This window comes from Danio rerio, chromosome 24, assembly GCF_049306965.1.
Source record: "Danio rerio strain Tuebingen ecotype United States chromosome 24, GRCz12tu, whole genome shotgun sequence".
NCBI classification, from domain to species: Eukaryota; Metazoa; Chordata; class Actinopteri; order Cypriniformes; family Danionidae; genus Danio; species Danio rerio.
The window spans coordinates 2,582,002-2,605,972 of NC_133199.1; the positions used below are offsets into that span (position 1 = coordinate 2,582,002).

The window sequence follows — 23,971 nt, forward strand, 5'->3', positions numbered from 1 at the left end:
CAGCGGATGTCCTTCCAGCTGCAACAAACCTCCGGGAAACTTCCACACACACTCATTCACACTCATACACTACGGACAATTCAGCCTACCCAATTCACCTGTACCGCATGTCTTTGGACTGTGGGGGAAACACTGATGAATACATAAATATAGTGGAAAATCTAGTCATAAATAATTGATTGGAATCACACAAGAGGAATGTGGAAAGGGGAAAATTTTCACTTTTGGGTCAAGTATTTTACTTTACTTAAGAGCTTTTAAATGATCTGCACAAATAAAATTGAAGTTGTGGAAAATAGTGAAAGTGAAGTGAGCCTGATCAAGTATGGTTTTACCCAAATACAGTAGGTCACTCCATTCAGAACAAACCAATAACACCTATATTAGTCAACACATCTCACCAACACTGCACAATCAAACACATCATTTGTAGAGAATCCAATTTGACTTGGGCTTCCAGTTCTGAATTGTATTATCATACTTGAGCTCTGAGCTAATTATCATAAGATCTTTTACCTACTAAAAATGATAGATAGATCATCAATTGGCAGAAAACCTGTCATAGGTCTCCCAATTAATTTACATATCAATATCATTGCACTGAACTCATTCATTCATTCATGCATTTTCCTTCGGCTTAGTCCCTTTATTTATCAGAGGTCGCCACATGCACATGCAAACTCCACACAGATTAACCAACTGGCCCCGCTGGGACTCGAACCAGTGACCTTTTTTCTGTGAGGTGAAGATGCTAACAACTGAGCCCCTTTGCCGCCCTGCAATGATTTTGGATTGATTATTATTATTTTGTATAGATTTTACGTTTTTGAGCTGCAACCCAGTACTGGAAAACACCCATACACTCTCAAATTCACACACACAAGTACACTATGGCCAATTTAGCTTATTCAATTCACCTATAGCGTATGTGTTTGGACTGTGGGGGGAAACTGGAGCACCAGGAAACCTCCGCCAACACGGGGAGAACATGGAATCTTCACACAGAAACGCCAACTGGCCCAGCTGGGACTCGAACCAGCGACCTTCTAGCTGTGAGGCAGCAGTGCTAACTGAATAATAATCTTAATCAACATTATCTGTGACTCAAGTAGGGATGAGAACAGTAAATGGCTCCATCTTTTGCTGTATAAATAAACTTGCCTTGCCTTAACTTCAAAATTGAATCCCCAAAGCAATTGTTTTAAACTTTCAGATCTCCAGCTTATCACTGGAGGTTACCAAACTCAAGTGTTACTTTTATTTGATTTTGCAAACCTGTTTTTTGTTTCAATTCCTCAAAAGACGCCTTTTAAATTGAAATTGATAAACAAGGAACAAGGTCCAAGCTGACTTTTTGGGTCAAACTGAAAATGTCACAAGTTTAATTTCCCTGTATTTTCCAGCAAAGCTTTATTGACATGACCGCTGAGGCACTTCCTGATATTCAACATGGCAAGATGCCTTTATGTAATATAACTCTACAACAATGAGTTATAATTTATACTATGTAAAGTTAAAGGTCGAGTTTAGAGTTGTTTTAATCCATGGTTTGAATCATTCTTTTAGTGCTACATCAACTTGTCTCTAACCTTAATCAGCAGATAAATTATAAAACATACCAATTCCATTAATCCTTTCTCTGACTGTAGACAACTCTTAAAGCTACCCACACCACTAAACCTGTGCCTAACCAGCCCAATCTCCTGAGAAAGCATAACTATTTAATGTTTTGTCAGTTTAGTGGCCATTCATTCGAGTTCAGGTGTACGAAAATGTGGTAACACTTTACAATAAGGTTCATTAGTTAATGCATTTACTAACATTAACTAATCATGAACAACAAACGTACAGCATTTATTAATCATAATTGAACATTTACTAATGCATTATTAACATCCAAGTCCATGCTTGTTAACATTAGTTAATGCACCATGAGTTAACATGAACTAACAATGAACTACTGTATTTTCATTAACTAACGTTAACTAACATGAACAAATACAGTAGTAAATGTACTGTTCATTATTTGTTCATGTTAGTAAATGCATTCATTAACATTAACTAATGAATCTTATTGTAAAGTGTGACCGAAAATGTTTATTTAAAAGAAGGCGCGGCACAAAACCCCAAAGCCCTAAAAGACGAAAAACTCTTACTAAAAATTTGATCGTACAAAATCATACGAATTACAAACCTAAATGAAAAAGTTATGAATTGGAGTGAGATAGCATTGGCCTAACCTTAACCAATCCTTAAGGTTATAAGTAAATCAGTCTCTAACCATAACACATGAACAAATGCTGCAGTAAACACTTCAGATGCGAGCCTTTCTGTAAATTGCAGGGGTCTTACGCATGCCCTAAACATCTCCTCAGAGTATAATTTGATTTACAATAGCACGGTTCACAAACACTTTATTATTATAAATTACTATTATTTTTTTTTATGTGAGCAATCTTTAAAGTTACCTAGCAGCTAAACCTATCGCTAAACAGAATCAGGCCATAAATCTTAAAATAACAATTAATCTCTTGTTTTGTTTTGTTTTTGTGTAAGTATACAATTGATTAGGAGACCTAATAAAAATAAATAATATATAATATATATTAATATAATATATAAAATATATATATAAGAAAAAAAACAAATAAATAAATAAACAAATAAATAATATATAAATAACTATAACTATATATATATATATATATATATATATATATGTGTGTGTGTGTGTGTGAATTAATAAATTAACAAATAAATAAAAAACATATATAATAAATATATAATAAATAATATAATAAAATAATATAATAAATAAATAAATAAATAAATATATAAATAAATATATGAATAGATAAAAAAAATTGAGCTCATTAATTGTCTGAATGTTTAATAAATTTTTATTTATTTTAATTATATATAATTATTTATTATATAAATTTATTTATAGTTATACATTTTAATTATTTAAATTTTAAATGCATTTCATTATAAGTGGAGGATATAGGCCCGCCTATATCTATATGGGGAAAAAACATATATGAAAACATAATATGCTGGTGTCTACTAGGGCTTATATAATAAAACATCAAGCTTTAAGATTGATAAAGTTTATCATTTTAACCAACAGTTGTTGTCTGATGAAGAAATTACACATAAAGCATCACAAGGTCATGTATTAATTAATAATGTTAGCAAGTGTTTATACCTCAATTCATCTTAAAATGCAATGATTATCAATCTCATTATTGCTGGGACTGTTCAATACACTTCATATCTTTTACTAATTTTAAACCATAGGGGGTTGTTATCATACATGAATGTAATAATCACATCTACGTGACAGTCTTGAGTTCGCTGTGGTCATCAGGAATCAGAGGGTCACAGATTTGTGTGTCAGACTGACCTGATCTTTTGGTTCACGAAGGTCTTTGTTTTTCTCTTTAGTAAAAGAGGAAGTCCTGAGCCTTTATTAATCAGCATGAAGCTCCTGATGAGCACATCTGCCTGGAGCTTCCTCAGCAGACCATCTACTCTGACACACAGACCGTGAGTTCAGCACTTTTAATGACTCTTTATTCAACTTAAACTTTCTCCGCTTGGCTTTCAGACGTTATTGCTTTAATACTTTTCTCTGATATTCCATGAGTTCAAGTGCTCGTCTGAAATACAGAAAGTTACACTTGTTTTGATGGTCTTTCTATGTTGTGTCGACTAAAAAAAAGCAATTAGTCACTATATATAAATATGTGAGTAAACCCATTGAATTAAAAGCTACAAGTTAAAAAAGTGAGTAATTTGGAACTGTAAAATTAGCTTATTTTTTACACTTATGCACATATTTACCTAATAATTTTAAGGCAACAAGTTTACTAATTTTCAAAGTCAACTAATCGCCTTTAAATATATACATGCAAATACAACTCAATCTACTCTTATTATAAAATTAGTGCCCTATTATTGGACTGTTAGGTTAAGTAAAATAAATTAATTGATTTCTGAAAATACTCTATTAAAGATTACTATTTAAAAATTCGGTCCCACTTTCTATTAAGTGGCCTTAACTAATATGTACTTACACATGAATTATTAGTTTGTCACAATGTACTTATTGTGTAAATACATGTATTTACTGTGTACTATGCTTGAATAAATACATGTATTTAATTACATCTGTAATTACCTTTTGTAATTACATTTGTAAATACACTGTTGAGCATCCCTTACACCTTACACATTATACATTATAAACACAGTAAGTACATTGTATTTATTTTTTTTAATGTAAGTACTTAGTAGTTAAGGACACTTAATATAAAGTGGGACCAAAAATTCTAATTGTAATAGAGTATTATAGGAATTAGAAAAATTTACTATTATTGGAAATTAGAATTAACAAAGAAAAGAAGTGAAGAAATGTATAAGAATTAATAAAGTATATTGATAAAAAAAATTTAAGAACTAATAAATAACTCTTTTTGGAAAATGTGTGCACTATTATTAGACTGTTAAATTTAAATGAATGCATTTGCAAATATATTCATTATGGTAGAGTGTCCAGAATACTGACATATCGTAAATGCATATACTGTAGTAGAATGTCTGACAGAGATCCGTCCAAAAAACAAACTCTACTTATACTCCAATGACTGCAAATATTTTGACAAATAATTTACAAGGTGTTACAGATAAAAATACATGATGAATAGTTTCTGCTGTACAATAGAATGTTAAAAAAGGTGCTCCAGATTTGGCCAGCCCAGTCACCAGACATAAACATTATTGAGCATGTCTGGGGTAAGATGAAGAAGGAGGTATTGAAAAATAGTTCAAAGAATCTGGATGAACTCTGGGAGTCCTGCAAGAACGCTTTCTTTGCCATTCCAGATGACTTTATTGATAAGTGATTGCAGAGATGTATGGATGCAGTCCTCCAAGCTCATGATGGAGTCAGACACAATATTCATTCTGTCTCCACTGCAGCAGGACTTTATAATTTATACTGGACATTATTTCTGTTCAGTGACGAGACTTTTGTCTAAGCAAAGTCAGACCTTACTGTCCTAATGTAATCATTAAAAATCAAAGCATGATTAGATTTTATTTTGGTCAAATAAGCGTAATCTAGAGGCCTTTGCCTTTCATATAAGCCACTTCTGATACCAAATGATCAACTAGAAGTCAGTATTATTTGCTTTTCCTTAAACTTGGGTAGGGGACAAGACTTTTGTCAGGTTGTGTACTCTTTACATACTACTATTTTAAAAAATATATTTATTAGTGCTAACTCATTAGACACTAGTTCTTTTTTTAGATACTAATGAACACTCATTCATTAGATTCTAGTGCCTAAATACTAAACGAGTTACCAATAAACGCACAAAGATAAAAGTTACAGGTTATATAATGACAAATTAAATATATATTTTTAATATTTGTTTTTTTTATTTTATGTTTTTTATATAAAGCATTCTTTTAAAATTTTTGTTAAACAAAGAAGTTCTTTAAATTAGAAAAGGTTCTTTAGATCATTTAAATGTTCTCCATACTGAGAAAAAAAAAGTTATTCAAAGAAACGAAAACAGTTCTTCTAATCTCTGAGAACCCTTGTTTTAAAAGAGAGTACCGGCCCTAAACTTACCAACGTCAGATAATGTTTAGGACAGGATCTGTTTTTGATGGTTTGAGTCAGGAAGGTCTCGCTCCTGCTGCATTGCTCGGTTGAGAATGATATTTCATCAGTGCGTTATGATTCTCAGAGTTGCACCGAGAGTTTGCCGATTCTAAAATAGTCTAACACCGTATTGCATCAGTATCGTCCCACGGGGGAAGACAAAAAGAAATAAAGTCTTGTTCATTCAACACATATGTAGACGCATGTACACAGCTGCTGTCTGTGCTTTCCTGCTGGAATTAGACACATGTACACTGTAAAAAATACACGTAAATTAACAGATTTATGTGATTAATGTTTTTATTTGTTGTTTTCCCCCTTTTATTTATGCTTTTGAATTGCATTAAAATATCTTGATCTTTTTCCAACAATTTTTAATCTTGAAAAAAAAAAAGACTATTATGAACATTTTTAATAGTTTAAAGTGATATATCGTCTGGGTTGGCGTTGTATATTACACTATAAACACTTTGTCTGTTATTTTACAGACTAATTTTTCTGTGTGTTATTTCTTTTTATATATTATTATATATTTCAAACTATTAAAATGTCAATAAAAGTCACATTTTCAACATCGAAAGTCGACAGAGCAGAGATTAAGGTCCCATATTCATAGCTATAAATATACAGCTGAAGTCAGAATTATTAGCCCCCCTGAATTTTTTTCCCCCCCAAATTATGTTTACAGAGAGATTTCTTCAACACATTTCTAAACATAATAGTGTTAATAACTCATCTCTAATGTCTGATTTATTTTATTTTTGTCATGATGACAGTGAATAATATTAGACTAGATATTCTTCAAGACACTTCTATACAGCTTAAAGTGACATTTAAAGGCTTCACTAGGGTAATTAGGTTAACTAGGCGTTATTGTGTAATGATGGTTTGTTCTGTAGACTATAGAAGAATATATAGCTTAAAGTTGCTAATAATTTTGTCCCTAAAATGGTGTTTAAAAAATTAAAAACTGCTTTAATTTAGCCGAAATAAAACAGAAAAAATATCAGACAATATCAGACATACTGTGAAAATTTCCTGAATCTGTTTGGGAAATATTTAAAAAAAGAAGAAAAAATTTGAAGGGAGCTAATAATTCTGACATCAACTGTATATATATATATATATATATATATATATATATATATATATATATATATATATATATATATATATATATATAAATATATATATATTTGTTAATTAACGCATATGTTTTATAGTGTGGGATTAAGATGTAGAATAAGATCATTCAGAATATTTGCATGATAATAAACAGAAAATATCTTACCTATAAGCAGGTAATAAGTGACTTGTTACAGTGTGTGTAAAGTGTTTTTAAGTCTTACATTAATATGATCTGTCCTCCAGGTTCTTGTGAAGATCTTGTGAACATCATGGCTCTTCCGTCCCACCTGCCCTGGCCCTGGGGATCCCAGCGTGCCCGTATTGCTTTTGCCATCTCAAACGCACTGGAGGTTTCCCTACCCGAGTGTGAATCTTTACCTGGTGTGATGCCGAGAGGACCCTGTAAAGTTCTATTTCTATTTATTTTACATCACATACAAATAAAATGTGTGCTAGATCGATGCTAACATTAGGTCAAGGTGTCGCTGCTCTTAAAGTCTGCATGAACTGGAAGCTGCGACCGTTTTTTTTTTTTTCGTATTGTGATGCAGTTTCTATAGAGAAACCGAATATTAAATAAGAAACAGTGGGCGTGGCTTGTTTTTGTCTACTACGAGCTGATTGGATGTAGTAAAGTAGGCATTTCATTCAGAAAGATGGGGAAAAGGGTTTGGGGAGAGTTATTACAACCCAACAGACTCCTCTGCTCACCATTTCTGTTTGTTGTCAAAACTGACAACTATAGGGGCGTGGTTAAGTATGTTAGCTACGCCCAATTCCCCAGACAGACCTAATCTGAGGATTTAACTGAAAACAAACAGGTCTGTCATCAGGGGTGTTGCTAGACCCCATTTACTGGGGGCATGTACCTCAGTAAAAATCAGTAAATGCTTTGAGATATGATTTACTTTGTTTGCAAGTGTGTTTATTAAGAGGGGTAATCCCAGAATTAAGACGTTATTCTCTATGTGCAACCAAACCAATGCTGATGAAAGCAATGTAGTTTAATCAAAAAGCAAACTGAGCATGTGCACAGAAAAAAAAAAAACATACCCGCGCGCCTCTCGCACACCGCTCCTGCTTGACCCGCCCTGCTCCCGGTGCAGTTGTGAACATGCACGTCGAAAAAAAAAACGGCTCATGCTTTGTGAAACCGGCATGCAGTGAGTTTTATAAGTCGACAAAACATAGTTTAAATAATATGATGATGATCTTGTTTATACTGCATGGCTCCTGATAGATTTTTTTGGTATGAAGTAGAAAGGAGGGATGAAGTCAGGGAGGTTAGACTTAATAAACCTAATAAATCTCGGCCATGAGTCGGGTCTATGACAACACACAACAGATAACTCTATAAAACATCTTTTTTTTTTTCGTTTTCTTTGAACTGTATTGTTCTGAATAGTTAGTTCTGACCAATTCAAAGTGTGGCATTTGTTTGTCTATTTTTCCAGTGCCACAAACTCTCTCGGTACAGAGTCTTGATATGCATATAACAGAAAACAAGCAGGCCCACAACACCAGCATGTACAAGAACTCCAGCCTCATTGTGCGCAGGAATAAAGAATTCCTCATCGACATCTTGTTTGACCGACCCTTCGATGAGACCCAGGACACTGTGCAACTGGAGTTCATGATCGGTGAGCAGCTCTTTCATCGTTTCAATATACAGCACTGCACGATGATGCCCTCGAGAACCTTTTTTGGCATCACATTTGGGCATTATAAGCCTACATTGCAACAATAGACTGTAAGATTAGGGATTGGGTTCACAGAAGTGTCAGATCATTCAGAGATTTTAATCTTGATTCTAGACCACTTGCTTAAGGACGATGCTAGTTTTCCACACTATGGTACTATAATAGGAAAGACTACACTGTAAAACCCAAAAAGTTGAGGTAACTCAAACCATTTGAGGAAACTGATTGCAACAAAGCATTTAAGTTCAAAAACTAATCCTAATGAGTACTGTGATCTTAACCCATTTGAGTAACCCAAGCAATTTGAGCACAGTAAAACCCAATAAATAAAGAGAAGTGAAACCAAAAGAGTACTGTAAAACCCAAACAGCAGGCCCACACAGAATCTGTGCGCGCAGAATTCAGCTGATTTTTAGCCCATCATTGATTCTGTTTATTTACTTGAGTAATTGTGTGTAAATTTATATTTATATTAAATAAATTTTAGTAATATTATTGACTAATATGAAAATATTAATGATTTATTTACAATACAGTTTGTAAAGTTATATTTACTGTCTTTTAGTAGATCTGTTATATGAGAGACTTGCTTTATTTACCAAATGAAGTGGATCCAATTGGATTTGTATTGTAAACATTAAATACAATTTTAAAAAGTATTATTTTTTATTTCATATATTAAGGTTTTAGTTATGATACTTCCAAAATCATTCCGCATAAATCCGAAGATTTTTAACAAAATAAAAGAGATAGCAAAAAATGTCCGCAGATTCCATCTGGCCCTACCAATAAGTTAGGGCAACTCAAATCGTTTGAGGAAACCGATTGCTACAAGCCATTTGAGTTATGAGTTCTGTCAACTTCCTCCATTGAAGTTGAAGTAATGAGGTATTTAATTAACTCATTACTTTCAACACTGAGTTCAAAACTCTTATCAAATGAGTAGAATTAACTTCCAGTCGATTTTGAGTTTACAACACTTATTTCAGTTGATAAAGTTGACTGTTTACAGAGCGATATCAAAGAGTGCTTCTTACAGGGATTGCTCATCAATTGACATTTTGTCATTGTTAATTTCTGTTGTTTCAGTCCTATGACTAAATGTCTTCTATGGAGAATAGAAATATATTTGAAGAGTAATTATAAATTGCTGACTGAAGTTTTCCATATAGGACAAAGTCACTAAGTATAGTACGAGTTTGGAAAATGATGACAGAATGCTTGTTTTTAGGGTGAACCTTCCCTTTAGAGAAACCGAGTGTGTTGACCTGTTGTTATGTGTCTAGTTAGTACTGAACCTGACAAAAGCTGTGGAGGTGTAGCACAGGAGGAGGAAAAGAATGACAACAACAACAACAAATGCACAACCTGAATGACTTGGCTAGAAATCGTGAGGCAGAAATAGCCATGCAAAGATGGAATTACATCTGTGATGTTATTAATGCTTGAGCGTAACATGAACTTACTGAGAACAGAGCCACTAATGGACTGGAAATAACTCTCAGACAAACAATGAGAGCTGAGAAAACATCTGGCTGTCTTCATTAGAGCAGATGAATATCAAGCGGAGCGCAGTGCCATTCTGCTGTTAGGTCAAGTGATGTTCCCTCGGCTGTCAAAGCACTATTTAATTCAGTCTCAGTGTCAGCTTCGTGTTAATTATTGCTGCTGCTGTCCTGTGGCAGAAAATCCTCTTGAGGTGTGGGTTCTTGTTAGTGGAGAGGATCCAAAAAGAACCTTATTTTTCTGCTGTTGTTGATCTAAACTAACTGAGATCTTTGATGCAAAATCAACTCTTGGACGCTGTTTAAACAAAACTGTGAGTAGGTACAGTGTGTCCAATGTCATTTTAGAGTGATATTAAGCCGAAAAGAAAATGAATGAATGAAAAATATATGTATATTATGACTTTCTTTGTTCTGTTGAACACAAAAGATGATTTTATGAGCCATTGACATCCGTAATAGAAAAAAACAAGTACTATGGAAGTCAGTGTTTGTAGGTTTCTAATATTAAAAAAATGTATTCCTTTGTGTTCAACAAAACACCCTTCATCAACATAGTGTGTGTTGTCCAAATCTACCTGTAGTAAAGATGCACAGTGTATAACCTTCTGCTGCCGATTCATCATGCATCATGAACACAACAGCAACTGAATATGACCCAAGATAGTCATGCAGTGCAATCCTGCTCTCCGACCACTTCTGACCAAATGCAGTGTGAACTCGACATAAGAGTTTTAAAACTTGTCATTTCTGGGTGGGGAACAATCCTTTTAAAATGATCTATATCTGTCCACATAGGCAGTGTACCTGATGAAAATAAGGGCACCTACATCACTGTGTCCTTCGGAAGTGTGAAGACTGAGAGTAGCTGGAGGGGTCGCCTGTTGGAAAAACAAGGCAATAGTATCAGAGTGGGTATAACACCCGATGTCCAAAGCATCATTGGCCGCTTCTCAACGTTTGCAGTAGTTGTGAATGAAACAGGAAAAAGGCGGACTGAGAAGAACTCTGCCACAGATTTCTATGTGCTGTTCAATCCTTGGGACCCTTGTGAGTACAAAACTGTGCATTCACTATAGCCGGCAACATTTCATGTATTTGTATTATCATAAAGCATTCATCCTAAATTTGTCGATGTGTAGCGGATCAAGTGTACATGCCCAATGAAGCTGAAAGACAGGAGTATGTGATGAACGATGTGGGCACCATTTACAATGGAGAAATAAACGACATTTCCTTCCGTTCATGGAACTACGGCCAGGTTAGTGCTTTCTCAAACAACTGCTCTTCTATTCAATCTGATACCTTCACTGAAAGGGATCAATCACCCAAAATTGAAAGTTTCCTCAACAGTTACAGGAGTTTCCCTGTTGTTTGGGTGAACACAAAAGAAGATGTTTTAAAGAGCGTTCGAAAACTGTAACCACTGACCTCCAAAACAAATACATTTCTAGTCATCATTGGTTACAGGTTTCCAACATTTTTCAAAATAACTTCGGTAACACTTTATTTTGATGGTCCATTTGAATATTAGTAGACCGTCAGCTTAATATCTGTTGATACCGCTTGTTCAACAGACGTTTAACTGACTATAAGAAGCTTAAGTTGCAAGTACATGTCAACTTACACTAACCCTAACCCCAACCTACTTATAATCTAATGAGAATTAGTTGGCATGTAGATGCAGTGTAACTTAAACTCAACAAACGGGTCATTAAAATAAAGTGTGACCCTAACTTTACGTTGAACAGAGGAATGAAAGTTTTGTGACAAGCGAAGATTGATGTAGATTTCAGTTCTGAGTGAAGCATTACTTTTGCTTCTTCTCTTTAGTTTGAAGAAGGGGTTCTGGATGCCTGTCTTTTCATATTGGATTCTGGGAAAATGCCGCTAATGTATCGTGGGAACGCCACTGAAGTAGCTCGGCAAGCATCAGCTCTGGTATGCTCTGAAAGCAGCTTCTTGATAGCAACAGTGATTAAAGTATATAAATACACATGGCGTGTGCATTTAGACATTTTGGGGGTGTCATTTCAGATGAATTCCATTGATGACAATGGTGTCCTGGCTGGAAACTGGACTGGTGATTACTCCAGCGGCACAGCACCCACCGCCTGGACTGGAAGTGCTGAAATCCTTCTCAAATATGCCAGTAAGGGCGGTGCGCCTGTGTGTTTTGCTCAGTGCTGGGTGTTTGCAGGCACGCTCAACACTTGTGAGTATGAAAACAGTGTGTTCTTTAAATGCTTATCTTATTTGGACCCCTTCAAAATGATTTACCCATGACCTTTTGATGATCTCATCTAGTTTTCCGCGCCCTCGGGATACCTGCACGGGTCATCACCAACTACTGCTCTGCTCATGACAACGGAGGCAACATAAAGGCAAACATCATGCTGAATCCAGATGGGAGTGTGAACAGAAAAAAAACAAGAGATTCAATCTGGTGAGATATGCAAAGTCTGATACAGTAGGCCATGATGGTTAAAGGTTAAGAAGGCGATCTGCCTAAATTCAAACCGGTTAGCATAATATGTTTGAAACACAATCCCTCCCCTGCCGTCCAAAGCTACGCCTCCTGAATCACGAACACACACATTAAAGTCAACCCTTTCAAGCCTCCCGTTTTTCCCGAAATTCTCCCGTATTTTACAGTTCTATCCCTCAATCATCCCTTAAAGGTATTTTCCTGTATTTCTCCCATATTTTCCCGTCTTTCTCTGAAGGGTGGCAAACAAACATTAAAGAGCCGATCTTCCCTATATGCAACCCATACCGCCTAACCACCAGGGGCCGCCCCTCAATCTTAAATGTGGATCTGTTCTGTGCTTTCGCTTTGTTTAGTGATGAAAACACTTTGAAATCAATATAAAAATGGCGGGATTTCCTTTCCTTTTCATTACAGGTGCCGTCTCCCCTTCATATGCAATCCTCAAAACAGTCTATAGCGATGCGTCAGCTGACTCACTCAATAGTGATAAACAAACGCTATTTCCTAAATGGATTCTGTACTCGTGATTTGAAGCGGACACATGTCTGGGTGTTGGGTGCGTGTTTAAACAGATATACACATAACTAATAATAATATCTAAAGATGTCGATCTTGGTGGGCTTTTCTTTTTTTCAAACAAGTAATTTCGTCCTAAATGAGCATAAAAAGTTAGGAGAGCAGTCGATAGCTTTCATTATTACGATGTGTGCATTTTTAAAGGGAAACCTCTGTTATTTAATGTAATCCAGTGGAAAAAAAATCCAAATAAATAAGAGATTCATTGGTTGCTCTTTAATCAGAATATGCAAGTTATACAGTGAAGAAACGGCTAATGAGATTTGATAGCTTGATTCTTTTTCATTATAATAGCTATTCATTTTAATAAGCTGAACTGTTTGCTGATTTATTTGCTGCTGATGTATTCTATTTATTTTTTCTTTTGTGAAAAATAATTATAATAAAACATATTACTGACCATTGAACTGTTTATTTAAAACAAAACAGCTCCAAGTGATTGTATTTAGTAATTTAGGGATTTTTTTATTATTATTATGATGGGCATATCCCTTATTTTCACATCCCAATGCTGACAGGTATGCAGAGACCCACTAGATCATGTCATTTGCCAAATTTTACAGTACTTTATAATACTAAAATTCCCAAAACTGTATTATATACACGTTTACAGTTGTGTAGCAGCAGAGCTTGTCATAATGCTAAATATTTCATGCACGCAAGAATCGCTTGGAAAATAGTCACATCAATCTTTCACTGGGACATTTCAGTGGCTGAACAACACTTCTGTGCATATAACCCATTCATAACAACACAATCTACATCAGCTTTGAGTGACTAAAATCGTATTAAAACAGAACATATCCTGTCTAACAGGAATACCTCAGCCATTATGTCGTCCTTCCGCCAGCGTGTAAAACTAACTGCAATATTGATACAGAATTTTAAAAAGTTTTGATTCGGCGTTTGTTTGAAATGTGTTTAAAAAAAATCTTCTTATTGGGGTCAAATATATACAGGGAGGGCTAAAAATCCTGATTCAGCTGTATATATAGTACAAATATATAGTGATTTATGTGTCAGAAGACTAGCTGGTGGTCCATGGGCATGGCATCTGAGCCGTAGACTAAGCAGGATACAAAATAATCATCGGCTTGACATTTTCATAGTTGTTTTCATGCGGAGGCAGCATTTCAACTTTCCAACACAGCCACTGACAGCCTACTATCTTTCACAGGAACTACCACTGCTGGAATGAGGTGTTCATGAAGAGGTTTGATCTGCCTGACCAATACTCCGGCTGGCAGGTGGCTGACTGCACCCCTCAGGAGACCAGTGATGGTATGATCCTAGATATCCTCTATATAGCTAATGATACGATTTTAATAAACATTCACTCTATGAACTCTACATGCTATGCAAGCTCAGGATGATGAGTCCAACCCAATTAGCTTCCTACCACATCCTCTACATGGCACAGGTGATTGCTTGCTGTCACATACGCAGCAACATTTACAGTAAATGGCTTTGCGCATTTTTCGGGTGCAGTCTCGGACCGCGTTTTTACCCGTCTTGGTTCTTTCAAGAGTTCACACTTAGCTGATGATTGATTATAAGCAAGTTTGGCGCGCTGTCCCGGGAGAGAGACCTGAACTCAAAAGGCCCTTGAGCCCCAGGCTCCCTCCCGTTTGCAGGGCGAGAGGGGAGCCTTGAGCTCAGGTAATTTCGACAACTTCCCCCTTGATAAGAGCTGATGACTAAAATAAAAGCTATGAAGAGATATGCTGCAGGGTGAGAGATTGACTGTGATGCTAAGTTTAGATTGATCAATTTACTTGTTATGCATGTTTTTGGAATGTGGGAGGAAACCAGAGGACCCGGGAAAAACCCACGTGAGCACGAGCAGAATATGCAAACTACGCACAGAAACGACCACCGGCCTGTTAAAGGACTAGAACCGGTGTCTTTCATGCTGTGAGGCAACAGTGCTAATCACTGGGCCACCGTGCCGCCCTATGGAGGGAAAGGTGAAGAGGTAGGCGTGGAAGGGGGGATTCTTCAAATCGAAGATGACTGTAGTGAAAAACCCTGGCTCTTTATAGTGGGTTAGGAATGGCCTGATTGGTGGATCATATATGCTAATGCAGAACCAGCCGTGTTCAATCATTATCACGTGATCCTAAGTGAATAAACTTCACTTTGCGAATGTTGAACGAGTCACTAATGAGCGATCAGGCTCTATGATGTTGCATTGTATTATTTTTTCGCTCTAAGCTCTGTTGATGCCTTGGAGTCTGGAAATTTTGCATACACTAAACAATACAACAATCTATTCATTTATCCAAAATGTTTGATCCTCCATTTAAACAAGCGTTGCAGTTCTGGATCTGTATAAATTCTCACGTTAGTTGATTACATGTCATCACTATGCATCCCTACGTCTTATGTCATCAAGTAGATGCCATACTTAAATTGGCATCTATTTGAATGGCACACAAAACTCAGCATAGGTCTGTGAAGAGCCTACAACCCTCAAAAGTCTTAAGGGGACGTTTCTCAATACAAAGTACGCAAAGTTTGGTCTTGCGTCCTTGGAAGGTCAGACTTGCCAAGTTCAGACTTGGAAGAATGAACTATCGAGGACGCGAGGACACAAATCGGATACTTTTTCAAATGGAAGGGCAGTGTACTCTTTATAACGTCAATTACCTCACCATGGATTCATCGGTTTCACTACTTTAAAAATAAAATGAATTAATTATATAAAGCACAACCTTATAATTAATATTATATTGATATTATAAATCTATATTTTTGATTTAAGAAAATGTACACATAAATCACTATAAATATGAAGTGAAATGGGTTATTATACACTGACTCATGTCTTTTTTTTATCAGATTTAATAAACTATGATGGACATTATACAAGTATAAAATACAAGATGTGCACAATAGGAAATAAAGATAACATTAAGCAATTTGTTTAATTGATTAATTAATTTAATGTAAATTAATTTTAAGCAAAAGTTTAAGACAATTATAAAAGATAACAAAATAACACTGACAAAATAATCCACCCGATAACAAATAATATATTTAAAAGACCAAAAACTGTCCGTTAGATATGCACAAAATGTTTTAAATTCCATGTATTAACTACAATGGACAGATGCAATTCAGCGGTACATCCGTGATGGACTGGCCGATGTAAAGCTGCTCTCAGCAGTGAAGAAGATGACGGAGCTCCCGCTGGCAGGCTGGGGGTCAGAGTTCGCATAAGCTGAGGCACATCGACAAAGACGTGCTATCTTTATAAATAAACTGCCGATTCGAGTTTAAAACAACTACATTCCCGCCTGAAAAACTCTTAAAACTTTAATTTGTAACACAACAGAGGAGTATTTTTAAAACCGTGCGAGTTTTCTTCTCCACCATTAGCTTTCGCAGGTTACACTGCAGTGAATTCTGGGAAACCTGTGCTTTGTAAGAGAGGTGCTTTCAATTTAGCATACAATAGTCTTAATAGATTATCGAGCAAATATGTAAATACCAAAATGATATACTAAAATATTGGGGCTGGTGCCCCTATATGGCGCCCCTGTATGACTAGGCAGTGTTGCCAGATTGGACGGTTTTCTGCCCAATTGTGTAGTTTTAAATTAGATTGTGCAGGTAAAATATGGCATTGGCCAGTTGACAAATTTTAGGTGGTATAATCTTTTATATGCAACATTAACAAAACATAACCATGTGCTCCAACTCCATTCGGTTAGTAGTAAGTGACCAGTGCATAGTGCTAACTGCATGGGCCTATCCACAAGAGGAGGTGAAGGAAAGCCGTATCAAAGTCTGACTCCTGGACAAACTTGACTCCACTTTGCGTATACGAGCATTACACAGTGCTTGCAGTCAAACTCACAGCGGTTCACCATAAAACTTTCATCCATCTTTTTTTTTTTTGGCAATTGACAGCAAGAAATAGCACCCTTGTTATGTTTAAAAGAATTTTAAACCCCAAAAGGGATGAATTTATACCCCGTTTGGAAAGTAAACTTACTCTATTAGGTAGTGATAGGTAACATGTTTTGATGTGATCCGGTTATGTAGTGGTTCTGTTGGTGTTGGTTGCTGTATGGTTGAACATTATGACAGATAAAGTAACTAGGTTAATGTCGATTAAACACAATAAAATTAAATTGAATTGAATATGAATCTAACATGGCGACGCAGTGGTGCAGTAGGTAGTGCTGTCGCCTTACAGCAAGAAGGTTGCTGGTTCGAGCCTCAGCTGGGTCAGTTGGTGTTTCTGTTTGGAGTTTGCATATTCTCTCTGTGTTTGCCTGGGTTTCCTCCGTGTGTTCTAGTTTCCACCACAGTCCAAAGACATGCGGTACAGGTGAATTGGGTAGGCTAAATTGTCTGTAGTGTATGAGTGTGAATGAGTGTGTGTGGATGTTTCCTAGAGATGGTTTGCAGCTGGAAGGGCAACCGCTGCGTAAAACAAATGCTGGATAAGTTGGTGGTTCATTCCGCTGTGGTGACAGATTAATAAAGGGACTAAGCCGAAAAGTAAATGAATGAATGAATTTAATATTTTGGCCATTTTTTTAAGAGTTTGGGCGAGTTTTGGGCTGAAAAAAGTAAATTATATCTGGCAACAGTGTGACTAGGGCCCTTAGAATTTCCTAATAATTTCCATTGTTAACCCCTGCTATTCACATCTGCTCCAACTTTATGCATTTGCATCACAGTGTGACCTAAAAATGTATTTTTGGTAGCATTTCTGATAAAAATGCACCCGTGATACTAAAACACAGTCAAAAAATTAAGTAGGAAGCTAAATATTTTCCTTCTTTGTTTCAGGTCTGTACCGATGTGGCCCGACTTCTGTCAAATGCATCAAAGAGGGAGATCTCAGCTACTCGTTTGATTCACGATTTGTCTTTGCAGAGGTCAGAAACATGTCAATTCTCAGATTATTTTGTCCTCACCGCTTCATTATATATAAAGATCTCAAAAACTTGAAAGTTGTGTTTGAAATGCTCTCCTTTCTCCAGGTGAACAGCGATGTGGTTTTCCATCAGTTTGATAAGTATGGAAACTCAAAGATTGTCCACGTGGACACCACATATGTAGGACAGCTCATTGTCACCAAAAGGCCCAACACTAACGGCTACATTGACATCACCTTGAACTATAAATATCCAAAAGGTAAGATTCATGTGTGCCAAGAAAACATTGGAGGCCTCATTTATAAAATACTGAGTAGAAACTAGGTGTTCAACAATACAGACTTCACATGGTTCAAGAAAGAAATCCTTATACCACACATATGCAATTATCATGCATGGCTGGGGCCTTATAAACATTTACAAAGCACCTTACACATAATTAAATATGTTATTCACAGAGTCAATGACAAGTAACTAGATATAACAACTTTATATCTCAGTATATAACAGAGACTGTGTTTTTAGAGAGTAGAGAGATATGTTTCTTGAGAGAGATGAATAGATGTTCAGGTCCCAAGACTGCGTTATTTATGGTGGGAAGAGGCACTTATTTAAACAACATGGGCTCATTCTGAAAATGTAGCCCTTAATATATTTCTGGAGATCGCAAATAATGTAGCCAGAGGTACGTATGGCTGAATTTTGTCTGTAAAACGAACGATACGGGTCAGTATGATGCTGTTCCTTTTCCTGCTTACAAGCTGACTGCTTACCTATGTATAGTACGCTTTTCCACTGTTACCAGTTTGTCTGGTAGCTCACTGCGTATGATGGAGAATTTGAGACACAGAGCGGAGTTGACCATGAAGATGGGGTCAATCGATTCTTTTTAAAATACTATCGGTTGGGTTTGGGGATGGTAGTGGGTAGGGGGATAGGTTACTTGGTCAGTTAGTCAGTCAGTCGACAGCAGCATCTGGTGGATTTCTGTAAGAACAGCAGGCATGAATTGCACTCACGAGAGAAATTTGAGATCTCAAGAAGCGTACACAGATTCACAAAAACCAAACCTGCAAAAAAAAAAAAAAACATACCTCCTGGGGACATATTTGGTGCTCTCCAGAAATGTATATAAAAGTACACAAACAGAATGAGCCTGCGTTGTTTTTAAAATGGTGTTCTATTGGCATAATGTGTTTTGCATGATGTGTTTTACCTCACTGCCAACTAGTGTTTTTGAAGCGTTATTGCAGAGCAACACAAACAACATGCAGAAGTATAAATGCATGACTACGTTCAAGGCAGGCACCGTGGGTTACGCCGGTCACTATAAATCAGCCTTAACACTACCCTTCATTGGGGGGTCAGCAAATCCTACCAAAACGTAGGAACGAGAATACAAATGAGCCACTAAATCAAAGATATGAATTGCTGTGATATAGCACTGGATGATTACACACTCCTCATCAATCTTTCAACACTATTTCTGACTGCAGGCAGTGCTGAGGACAAACGTGTCATGCAGCTGGCCGAGCGCCGGGGCATTCCTAAGAGGAAATACTCACCACTGCCTGATGCAGGCGTGCAAATCGACATTAAGGCTGAAACTATCAAAATTGGGGAAAACTTCACCCTGACGATGAACATTAAGAACCAGACCAGCCAAACCAGCACCGTCAGTCTCACTGTCACTGGCTGCGCGATGTACTACACGGGTCTCACCAGCTCAACTTTTAAGCTTGAGAACTACAGTTCAACTGTGGACGCCTGGCAAAGTGAGTCCGACTTTATGTTTATTGACTGTTTTTTGCTCCATTGACCTCCATTATAATGACATTTTTTGATTGCAAAGCCATGACACTATATTATCATGCATTCTTGATTTTTGCTGGGTTTTCCTATTGAGAAGAGGTAAAAATTGTATTTTTCACTGGTGATCATTTATTTATTTATTTATTTTTTGCACTGTAACTGATGATCAACAGTAAAACAAATCACAAATTTTACCTCTTCCCAACAGGGAAAGCCATCAGCAATCAAGAATGCATGATTATATGGTGTCATGAGTTGCTATCAAAGAAATGAGATTACAATGGAAGTCAATGGGGCAAAAACAACCCCCAACATAACGAAAGGGTAGTCAATTTTAGAGTGCATTTATTGTTGAGATTTAGAAAAATTCCAATGCATTTTACCAAAATGTGTGTCAAAATAAGACTTTTCAGCAAAAAATCATCCTATTTGCTGAAACACGGAGGTAGTTGTGGCGAAATTAAGCCTCAAAATCACCTCAGAGTGGATGAAAACATCCCCAACAGCGCTCAAGGATTAATATTTCTGAATTTTTTCACAGCTACACCTGTGACGATGAAAGTCCAAGCTGCAGAATACATGTCCTTCCTGGTGGAACAATCCAACCTGCTCTTTGTGGTGCATGGGCAAGTTAACGAAACTGGCAAATCCGTTTCAGCAATGAGGGTTATCAATCTCCGTCCTCCTGAACTCATGATGAAGGTATGATCACTCTCTATAAATGAGCACTGAGCATATGATAGATCTGGTATTTTACGTTAGTTGTTGAAATGTTTGATCCACAGGTGACTGGAGTGCCCCAGGTTGGCAGGGATCTCATGGTCAGCGTGTCATTCCAAAACCCTTATAACTTCACACTGAAAAATGTTCAGCTCCGTCTTGATGGAGCTGGTCTTACACCAACCAAAGTCAAATCATACGAGTAAGTTTGAATAAACTGCACTGCATCAAATTTAAAAGAGGCGACACGGTGGCCTAGTGGTTAGCACTGTCGCCTAACAGCAAGAAGGATGCTGATTCGAATCCTGGCTGTGCAAGTTGGCATTGCTGTGTGGAGTTAGCATGTTCTCCCCTTGTTGGTGTGGGATTCCTTCGGGTGCTCCGGTTTCCCCCACAGTCCAACCACATGCGCTATAGGTGAATTGAATACAGTAAATTGGCCATAGTGTATGGATGTGAATGAGTATGAGTGTATGGGTGTTTCACAGAACTGGGTTGCAGCTGGAAGGGCATCAGCTGTGTAAAACATATGCTGGATAAATTGGCGGTTCATTCCACTGTGAATAAAGGGACTAAGCAGAAGGAAAATGAACAAACGAAGTTTAATAGATAATTAAACAAAACGAAACACACTGTTATAATGAACAAACAGCGCTGATGTTCACCAAGTCATTTGTAAAAATAAATAGTTCATATTTGTGACACTGGACCACAAAAGATTCACAGGGAGCTTTTTGGGAAAAGCCAACAATAAAGTGTATAGTTCAATATTTATTTAATGCCCCAAATAGTTAGAATGTTCCTCAAAGACATTTTGTAAATATCCTACGGTGGTAAATATATCAAAACTTTATTATTATTATTATTATTATTATTAATAATAATAATAATAACAATAATAATAATAATAATAACAATAATAATAATAATAATAATAGGCAACGCAGTGGCGCAGTGGGTAGTGCTGTCGCCTCAGAGCAAGAAAGTCGCTGGTTTGATCCTCGGCTCAGTTGGCTTTTTTTGTATGGAGTTTGCATGTTCTCCCTGTGTTCGCGTGGGTTTCCTCCGGGTGCTCCGGTTTTCCCCACAGTCCAAAGACATGCGGTTCAGGTGATTCGGGTATGCTAAATTGTCCGTAGTGAATGAGTGTGTGTGTGTGGATGTTTCCTAGAGATGGGTTGGGGCTGGAAGGGCGCTGTGGCGACCCCGGATTAATAGAGGGACTAAGCCGACAAAAAAATAAATAAATAAAATGGGGGGGGGGGGGGACACTTGCATATATTTCACAAAGACTGCTTTATATTTTATTTCTTGATGTTATGTTGTAAAGTGTAACCATTAATATTTTTTGAATGGAAGCAATGTATAATATAGTATAGTACAGAACAAAAACTATAGAAAGAAAATGTACACAAGCAGATCTCAAGCTCATACAGTATATACACATATGCATAACTGCAATGTATAATGATTTTAAATCTATCTATCTATCTATCTATCTATCTATCTATCTATCTATCTATCTATCTATCTATCTATCTATCATCTATCTATCTATCTATCTATCTATCTATCTATCTATCTATCTATCTATCTATCTATCTATCTATCTATCTATCTATCTATCATCTATCTATCTATCTATATATCTGTCTGTCTGTCTGTCTGTCTGTCTGTCTATCTATCTATCTGTCTATCTATCTATCTATTTATCTATATTCTATATCTGGCTGTCTGTCTGTCTGTCTGTCTGTCTGTCTGTCTGTCTGTCTGTCTATCTATCTGTCTGTCTGTCTGTCTGTCTGTCTGTCTGTCTGTCTGTCTGTCTGTCTGTCTATCTATCTATCTATCTATCTATCTATTTATCTATATTCTATATCTGGCTGCCTGTCTGTCTGTCTGTCTGTCTGTCTGTCTGTCTGTCTGTCTGTCTGTCTGTCTATCTATCCATCCATTTTCATACTATATCCATTTTCTACTTACAGCCAAGTTGCACCAGGTGGCTCAGTGCAATATACAGACACCATCACCCCTTATTCTCCAGGGAGGAAGGTGTTGATAGGCTGTCTGGACTGCATCCCACTGAGTCAGATCACCAATCAGCTGGAAATCAACGTGGTTAACTGATTCCCACAAGACAACCGTAGAGAAAAGATAGAGAGGAATGAGGAAAGGGCTCTCAGTACCATTTTTTGCTTTGCTTTGCTTTCTTAAAGATAAACTATTGCAGCCAATGTTCATGTTTTCCCTTAATAACCATACCTGCTAACACTGGACTGTTAAAGATAGATTGTTTCGAAATTTCCACTGGACCTGTTCAATTCATAGACTTAAACATGTCTGAAACATTTAGTCAAAAGTATTATGCGAAATCACATTTATAAAGGGTTTAAACGCAGTAGTGTGGCAACAGTCTGCAGAAACTCTTTGATTGACATTCTCTCTTTGTACGTGACTTCAGAGGAAAGCCCCACCCATTATCTGCCACATTAGCCTAGTAAGTTGGTGTTGTTTTTGAATCTGCCACTATGCTGACACAGGCATTTGTAGCTCTGCCTTTTTTTGAAAAGAGCACAATCTCATTTGAATTTAAAGCGACAGTCATCAAAATGCCACAATTAGGATTAAAGCCTAAAATGCCTGGGGACATCAGAGACGTATTTTACCGCATGTGAAAAGTGGCATAATAGGTCCCCTTTAAGAAATTAAATTAAGTAAATTCTTGGTCTAATCATATGTGTATGGCTATAATGCTTAAACAGGTTTCTTACCTCAGCAGATTATTTTTAGAAACTCCTTAAATCATTAAGTAAAGCAAAGAAGTGCAAGTCTAAGAATTTGAGGAGGACAATTTGGTCATTTCTAATTTTGGGGGTGGGATAGTATCACTATAGTATACAGCATACAAACAAACCAACAAACACACTAACAAACCAACCAACCAACAAACCATAAAACAAACAAACAAAACACCATTAAAAACATATAAGCTGGTTCTTTTGAAGATGATTTCGCCTATACGTACTTTTATGTCACATCAACATTCATATCCATTTTCATGTCAACTTGCCTGGAGATCTAAAAACTTTTTAGCAAAGCGCGGTGAAATGAGTCACTACTCCAGGTGGATGAGTGGAGGGAAAAGTGTTAGCAGGTATGCCTTTGACATTACTATTTCCATATGTGTCCGAAACTGTTGTGTGCTCCTAAGAAAATGTTTTAGAATTTTTTTTTCAAACACTCTGGTTTTTGAAGGCACATGTCTATTTTTTCCTCTTAAACTACATGTTAATCAACATTATATGATAGTTTGTTGGGTAACTGTACTAACTACTAAATGCTGATTTTATCTGCTTTAATGCCATGGAGTGATTTACTAATGTACACTAATAATAAATGTTTAGCATGGAACCATTGCCTTTATTTGTTATTTGTTCATCAATATCAACACCTCACACTCTTGTCATTAA

At 36.5% G+C, this 23,971-nt stretch overlaps 1 protein-coding gene across 1 annotated transcript; it reads left to right on the top strand.

Annotated features, from left to right (window-relative positions):
* Positions 1 to 3,499: 3,499 nt before the first annotated feature.
* Positions 3,500 to 23,909, top strand: f13a1a.1 (coagulation factor XIII, A1 polypeptide a, tandem duplicate 1). The gene is made up of 15 exons (NM_001076711.2): positions 3,500 to 3,549; positions 7,046 to 7,204; positions 8,257 to 8,442; positions 10,806 to 11,057; positions 11,150 to 11,268; positions 11,841 to 11,948; positions 12,045 to 12,222; positions 12,315 to 12,453; positions 14,252 to 14,355; positions 17,881 to 17,969; positions 18,075 to 18,228; positions 19,466 to 19,744; positions 20,323 to 20,483; positions 20,567 to 20,703; positions 22,487 to 23,909. Exons 2-15 carry the CDS (start codon positions 7,072 to 7,074, stop codon positions 22,626 to 22,628), a joined length of 2,181 nt encoding a protein of 726 aa, NP_001070179.2. The 5' UTR covers positions 3,500 to 3,549; positions 7,046 to 7,071; the 3' UTR covers positions 22,629 to 23,909.
* Positions 23,910 to 23,971: the final 62 nt, after the last annotated feature.

Coding starts and splice junctions, on each gene's coding strand:
- f13a1a.1 (NM_001076711.2), top strand. CDS start 7,072: ATGGCTCTTCCGTCCCACCTGCCCTGGCCCTGGGGATCCCAGCGTGCC. Junction 7,205..8,256: donor TGTGATGCCGAGAGGACCCT/GTAAAGTTCTAT, acceptor CTATTTTTCCAG/TGCCACAAACTCTCTCGGTA. Junction 12,454..14,251: donor AAAACAAGAGATTCAATCTG/GTGAGATATGCA, acceptor TATCTTTCACAG/GAACTACCACTGCTGGAATG.